The 8,199-nt window shown below is 38.8% G+C and overlaps 1 protein-coding gene across 1 annotated transcript in view; it reads right to left on the bottom strand.

The window, feature by feature from the left end:
• Nucleotides 1-6,834: 6,834 nt before the first annotated feature.
• Nucleotides 6,835-8,199, bottom strand: part of LOC128713818 (SCY1-like protein 2) — an 80,616-nt gene continuing 79,251 nt past the window's right edge. The window contains exon 19 of the mRNA XM_053808686.1: nt 6,835-7,353. Coding sequence (XP_053664661.1) covers nt 6,835-7,353 — 519 coding nt within the window. The remainder of the gene's footprint in view (nt 7,354-8,199) is intronic.

Raw genomic sequence — 8,199 nt, 5'->3', positions numbered from 1 at the left:
AGTACTTGTATTTACTGGTTCGGAAGAAACACACAAAACACAACGTAGGGATCATTCACATTTGGTGCCATTACCATGATCACAATGTAGAGATCGATCGCGAACAGTATCAGTATAAAACACAACGTAGGGATCATCCACATTTGGTGCCGTGACCAGGATCACAGAGTAGAGATCGATCGCGAACAGCATCAATATATGTCTCGTTGTAAGATTTTCTCTTAAATAAACACCCATGTACCATTGCAATCACGCTTTGATTGTTTATTAATTTAATCATTTGATCAGGGTTAGTACAAATCTCGAATTTTGTGTTAGTTAACATGTTCGTTCGTCCGATGTGTTTGATATTCAGTTCATTTACATCAAGATAGTTGTTAATATGCGCTTCAAGAGCAATTTGCATTTGCTATGCCGTTGCCGAATGGTATGATTGTTTGTCTTTGGTTTTAGTTTAAAACATTTATCCAGCTAGGATTGCTTTTTCCTCTCAAAGGGCAAAGAGCAGTATCAAAACTGTCAACTAAAAGATACGAAATAACGCACGGTCCAAAGTGTGCCAATAGGAACAATATGCAGTAGCAGTTATGCTATGTGCTAGGGAACAATGTTGATATATAATAAATACGTTACGATCAATCTTTATACGCATTGTGAAGGGAAATATGTGTATCTAAATGACGATGCGGTGTACGAGTGTGGCATGAATTTGTATAAAAAAGATTTATAAAAATAGTCATTGGTGATTTGCTCTGTTCAAAATGTACCAAGTGTTTGAGGCTTCGCAAAAAACATTCACAATCTAATGAACCGGGTGGTTTGTTTTGTTCTTTTTTTGTTGCTGCATGTTCAAACTATGCTCCACATTTTTGTGGCAGGTTTTCATTCGCCTTGGGTTGTTGTTATTATTATTTTTGCATTGCTAACAGCTATTGTAAAATATACGTTTAAACACTTGTTTTTCTTCTATCTGTTATGTATGTACGCTATCAAGAATATCCTTTATTGTGTATTATTTTAATTCCCATTCAATCGGTCACATCTATCCGCTGTGTGCAACACACTGATGTTTGATAATTTATCCAGTAAATTGTTGAAATGTTGCGTGACAAAAGTTGTCCAACAGTATGGGAAGGATGATTGTTTTGGTTTTGTGTACAGTTTGGGTTACAGCTCTGCTAGGTAGGATTGTCTGATTGGTATGATAGGTTCTCACTGCAAGCGCAAACAGCACAGGGAAGAGCGTGGAGTAAGAGGAAGTGAACCTGTACGCTTGTATTTGGATAAAGCTTACCCCCGACAACCAGTGGCACAAGAGTTGTGTCCATGTTAACGTTACGTTCAACCGACTGACGGTTACAATTGAAAGCATGGTACAGGCATGCGGTACAAAAATAATGGTTAAAATCCTTAATCTTCAATAAGCGATGCTACAAAAATATGCATGTTTTGTGCTCTTTTCCAGCTACGGTTTGACGGTTCCATCTCTAAGCGATGTTGTGATTTGTTTTTTTTTTAGTATCTTTTTCTCCGTTTCTTCCGTGTAAATATTTGTTCCTTCCAATTCACGAGATATTCACTCCAACAAGTAACATCAATCTTGCGTTCAGTAGACACATAGTTCTAGCTATAGGCAATCCTCGTCTTTAACATTCTATATTTTCCTTTCCCATGCAAATGACCGATTCAAAAGCTATGCTTCATTCAAGCACCAAAGGTGTGCGCGTATGGTTGCGTGTATGATATGTGATACCAACTGAATCTAAACCTATCGAAACAAGTAGCAAGTGTATGGTACCTAGAGAGTTTTTGTGCTGCCAACATTATAGTTTGACATTTTGAAAAATGTGACGAATACTAATTTATCAGATACATGTACAGATTATCACAGCAATATCCGAAACGAAAGCTAGGATGGACAAATGATCGGCAACGGTTTTGATGTAAGGTTTCCTTTTTGTTTTGCTTTTGCATTGTAAGGTGTCAGTCCCTTTCACGAACCATCATTCCGTCATGCGTTGTCGGTATCGTATAGGAGGGCCCTTTGTGCGCGTATGTGTCGATAGGTTTAATCTTTTGAAAGGATTGTCTTACAGCTCAGATACATCGGTTAGTGTGTTAGTTTCATTTCACGTACCATAATTACTAGTGTGCACAGTAGTGATGCCTTAACCTATGTCTACAACAGTTCTGTTCAAATGATTTAATGAGAAAATGTCTCTCTTAACCGGTTCTAGCTAATATTAACATGACCATACCACGAGGTGAATGTCGAATGGGCTTTTAGAAGATGGGAAAAATAGGTTCCCAGACAGTTAGATCGATGTGTTGTGATTTATATATTAATGTATCCATCATAGGCTCCCCCATAGAGCTTCAGGTGCTGTAGCTAATGGAATGGGGGTTTGCATTAGATAATTAGGGTGCTAGCATTATACCTTCGGATCGCAACACACAGACACATACACACATGTTTATAACAACATACAGTAGAATTTCGTACAATGGATCAGTTTTGCGTATAGATATCTTCCCCGCAATACACCAGTGTAGGATACCATCTTAGTGGGTTTGAAACATGCATTCAATCATCGTATTATTTTAAATTACATATGTTTGTTTGCAGTGCCCGTACATAGTATGTGCGTAATACTACTAATGCTACTTCTGAAATCCATTCGCTTTTTGCGAATTGTACGTTATGAAGTTGATCACTTTCAACGATCAACTGCTGTGTGGGGTTTTTTTACCATTTCTTTTCGTAATGCCGCCTGCGGTGGATTTTTCTAACGACACGCTTTTGTTTCATTTATGTAAACAAAAATGTATGCTAATAACAAACCGGCTATAAAGCGGTTGCGATCGTCTCGACTTATGTTATTATGAGTTATGAGAATAAAAAGAATATACGAAAAAGCACACTATATAAAACAAACCGGTGCACAGGCGTTTTCAATTGGATATTGATTGGTTGGTGGTTAATTGTAAAATGTACAGGGCTAACAAATTTCGATACTTCTTCTCTTCATGTCCGGTGAAACGTGCACTGTGGCAATCATATCACATCTACGGGAACAGCTTTCTTATCCTATTGATTTGCATGTTGTGTATTTGTCCTTTTAATATCAATCGCGAGCACCATTTCTCTCGCTAACTCCGAGCATTTCTCCGTGTATGTTCACCATTACACAGTTCGTGTGCCTGTGTTTTTTTGTTGAGCAATAGGTTAAAGACTTTCTTTAGTCGTAGTAATGGTTAATGGACAACAGGTAAAGGTAGAGGGGGAAAAAACGTCACTAAGTGTACGTTTGGTGATTGTCAAGGATTAATGCTATACGGACAAAACGGAGGTAAGGAAGTGTATGTTGTAGTGCGTACAACAGAGGTAAGGACGTTCATCATAAATAGAAGGACTAAGGTTGATCGGTTCGTTTGGTCTCATATTTTTAAAACGCACATACACACACACATTCCCTGACATACGTACGCACACATACTTATAACACATACACACACTCACGAAAACGCACATGAAACATACATTATTATATGCTTACATGCTTACAGGTGCATATTAAAATATGAATGGAAAACAATAGGATGCTTTTATTTATAACATTGTTTCTACAGGCTATGCGGCACGTCTGGCGAGCGTGCGAGATGAAAAGTGTGTGTGTGTGTGTGCATTAATGCTATTTCTAGGTTCATATTTTTCTATAGTAATAATTCCTTCAAATGGTGTGGCGGATCGGCTGCACAACTGCAATACCGATGGGTTGGTAGGCAACCATCTGATCGATGCGACTGCACCTGCGTTTCCAGTTGATCCCCTACCATCACCATTTGTTATGATTTGTTTTTTTTTCTTTTTGTCGGAATAAATTAGAATGAGCTACGCTATCCTCTCGTTCTGAGTGATTTACTTTTTATATACTTCATCTTGCACTTCATCGTTCTCTCTCTACCTCTCTCTCTATTTTTTCTCTTTCTCTCTCTTTCTTTACTTTATCTTCGTCATGGTTTTAATGCATATGTATATCAATATTACGAATGCAACGACAATGTTTGATTGTTTTAGATACATTTAGCTTTGTGATATGTACAACGATTCGCGTATTTATTGTGCGCGTTTTGTTTTATTTCCAGTACGTTTACTTGAGCTTGCAATGGACAGCCTACAAAGGATGTGGGAAAATTATCCTTAATTCAACGAAAAAATGTCTTAATATTGATTAGAGAAACGATGTTTTGCGTAGATTTAATGTGAAGCGAGATAAATAAATGCAAAGCATAAAAAAACACTTAAATGACTGTATAATTTGGGATTGCATCTTTTCTGTGCAACATCGCACAGATGTTTCTTAGTTTTTTGCAAAAAGTATGATTTTTTAATGTACGTTTTGCATTTATATGTTAGCTGTTTCAGCTCGTGTTGGTTAAGATTTACAGGATAAGACACGGAGGGGAACGTTGACAGATCAGATTGTAGCGTATATTGGTATACCTTCACCAATGTGAGTTCGTTTTCAATATTAAATCTCATCTCATCAGACTTGTGCATTTGCTTCTTCTTACTGAACTTTGCTACACGGTGTGCGACATGCAAATGTTACCCATTATCCTCTACTCCGCCTGACTTTATTTAACAACGGATCCATTATGTTGTGGAATTGACATGATTTGTGTTATTGTGTTTGGTTTTTTAGATTTAGTTTTTGTTTCGATAACATTCCACGTAGAAGTAAAGTGCTTTATATTTGCATTGCCCATTAAGAAAATTTAAAAACAATATTAAAAAATGGTTTTCACAACACACACGTTTCAATACAGCGATTCATGAGCCTAATGGATTATGTAGGGCTGTGATTCTGGGTGCAATTTGATCAGTCAAATAAACATTAGTTGGAATTCTTTGAGAAGAAGCATCGAGATTAGTACATTACACACGAGTTTCCTTCCATATGAACCTAACCGAAAGATTCGTTAAAAAACCATCCCATGTAATGTAACTCCGCGTGACACTGTTTGCCATGAAATCATGTTAATGAGCTGTAAGCAAGGAATGGAGGGTGTATGCCGAGATGAACAACTATTCATCCCCTGCAAAGAAGTTCCATTTTCCGTTGCGCACCGTTTGACATTAAACATTCATTGTAAGAAGCGTGGAAATGAAATAGTTACTCACTACCATCTGCCTTCCCTATGGGTGCTGATTGCTTCGCGGGCCTCGCACGAAAGTTCGCAAGCAGCGACGCTGTGCTTGAAAGCACAAAATTCACAGCACGTCATACTAAACCCAACCTTGCCACTGGAGTGTGTCTACTCGTGCACACTATGGCTGCACCATAGTAACTGACGATCATACGGTTGCTTTCACTTTTGAGCGACGGGCGTGAAGTTTGCTTCATTTTAATCATTCCGCCGCCATTTTACACAACCGGGGCACCGGGGCCAGTGGTAGAGATAGTGTGTTAAAGAGTTAAAGCAGCACGATGCTAAGTGCTTGATGGGTTACGGTTAAGAAGGACCACGTATGGAACATATTTTTTCCACGTCACGTATGATGCAGCGGCTCTTTGATGCGTTTGATTATGCAACAGCTAACGAGCGTCTCTTTTTGAGAAAGTGTAAGGGCGGGGATTAAATGTTTGAACACAGTACAGTGCGAGCAGAGAAACACAAATAATATTTTTTTTCTACAAAGTTCTACAAAGAACCACTTGTTGTCTACATAAACCATTTTACGAGAATGGGTGCATGGAAATGAGCTGTCAAGCGACAAGGGTGTTGCAGTGTATACCGTACATTTAATGTTGCGTTTTCTTACGATATAAATCAACGTGTGTTGTGTTTTACATCGAATGGTATCACGTCCAGCGTGATACCGTGCGTGCGACACATCTGTTTAACAAGGTTTCATTGAACAGCTCTTAGCTGTCGGTAGTTTAACAGGTAAAATATAGAACATCCTCTCGTTTGATCGTTGTGTTCGGTCTGACCGGCTATCCGCCAACGTTAACGGGTTTCAGTTGTACAAAATTGTGACCTATGTAGATTTGCAATACTCCTCATTAGATTGGAAGTGGTGTTTGAATAGATAATGAATCTTAAATGAATCTTAAACCAGCAGCAATGTCGAGAATAAAAACTGGCACAAATAAAATAGATTAATAGAAAGCAAAAATATTTTGCTAGGTAAATCCAGGAATTGCCATTTTATGTGACAACAAAAAGTTGTATAACTACCAATAAAAAGTGGGTTACAATTGTACATGCGGTTTCGCAATATCTGTTTTTTAGAATAAAAATAAGTGTAATGGAAAGCTTTACAGGACACACTGCACACATGTTCATGCTTGTGGACATGCAGCTTACTCAAAGGCTACTGAGGCTAAATTTAATTTTCCACAGTTATTTTGTTCTTCTAGAATCAACTGTATTCCTTTCCCAGATGATCAGACTGATAATTGCTGTAGGGCAGGTGCAAATATGAGGCCATTTTTTGTATTATTCACATGAAAATTGGAGGGCCACTTTAATGATCCTCAGAAGGTCGAAGCGCTAACAAAAATATGTAGCTCACAAGTAATGAGATTCACTACTGACGTAAACCGAATACTGTTGGTCAAGTTAATTAAGGAAACCCTGAATTTTAATCGTAAAAGATAAATATTTTTTTTTTACAATCTTAATAGATTTATAAATGTAATTAGTTTAATTTAAAGCGCATGCATAAAGCCTTCCTATAAGGGCAGTGTTACTAACTGAAAGTATTAATAAATGGACTGCAATGGAATGAATTTTCTCTGCCACCTATTTTACAATAAAGTTAAACTAACGATGTGCACTAGTTCCAAAGGTTGGTGACTTTGCGGCCATACTTCCGATTGGCAATGTCGTCGGTGGAGGAACTTGTGCAGTGATACGATTTGAAAGGGAGGTCGAAAAGGAGGTAACGGACGTCGGCGCACCCAATGTGGTACTGGCTGAACGGCTTCTCGTCCCCGTGGAAATGGTACCGATCGTGCTGCCCTGGGACGAACATTTGGAGAGTTGGCTGGCGATGGTCAATGACGTTGTAGAGCCGTGGCGACCGCACGAACCTACTAGCGGTGTGGTAATGTTGGGTGTACCGGAAGTAATGCTTGCATTGGTAATGGTTGCGATCCCACCGCTGGTAAGTTTAATGGTGCCGACGGTGACGTTAGCCGAGCAACCAGATGTAACGGATGCAGTGTTGAGAGCGGTAGCGGATGCTGACAGAGGTGCGTGCGGTTTGGGTGGTGCCTGCTGTGCACTACTATTACTGCTGAGCGTGAATCTATCTTTGGTCATTAATGCGTACAGCTGTCGCTGCAATTCAGAGAGGAATGGTCGATTTTTTGTTTTCGGTTTTTGATTTGGCGTGATGCAGGCGAGTGGGTTGTGCATTCGTGACCGATGCAGAACCCCCCTCCCAGATGACGGACATCAATATGGGTTGGTGCACGTGGACGATTCGACAGAGATGAGGGTAATGATCATAAGATTATAAGAGCAGAGTGATGATTCATGAGCAGATGAAAGTAAAGTTTAAGAGGGAAATGTAGAAATTGAAGAAGAAAGAGAGAGAGAGAGAGAGGCAAAGAGAAAAAGAAAAATACTACCATGAGCAACTAGAAATAAGAGCATGGCCACATTGAACTACCAACTACAATATATAGCAACACACTGCACATGTACATCCTACACACCTATGCACCTATTCGTACGGACAAATAAAACACAATCGAATGCAGAGATGATTTGCATGGTGGGATATGTTAAGGCAGATGAAGTTTTAATTGTAAATATAGTTAGTATAGTTATAATATTTTTATTAGCGCTGATTAGGGCGTAGAGAAAATATAGCCGTACTTTTGAAATTCAAGAACCACTGTAGTGCAATGGTGCGAACCACAACAGTGATTTATATTTTCTTTCACCGTTTCCGGGAACGGTATGAGAGAAATGTAATAAAATAAGCATTCTGAACCGCTTGTTGAAAACGAACCGCACAATTAATGTTTGATTGAACACAAACCGCACGAAGGACCGAACGCGATTGATCGGTGGCAACAAAATATGGGAGTACTTTTTTTAAGTAACGTTGCAATTATGTAATTATGTTTCAGCTTCATACATTTATTTATTCTTCAATTGTTTTTGCCTGAATCGCCG

The sequence above is a fragment of the Anopheles marshallii genome, chromosome 3, assembly GCF_943734725.1.
Source record: "Anopheles marshallii chromosome 3, idAnoMarsDA_429_01, whole genome shotgun sequence".
NCBI classification, from domain to species: domain Eukaryota; kingdom Metazoa; phylum Arthropoda; class Insecta; order Diptera; family Culicidae; genus Anopheles; species Anopheles marshallii.
This window is presented reverse-complemented; position numbering and strand designations above follow the sequence as displayed.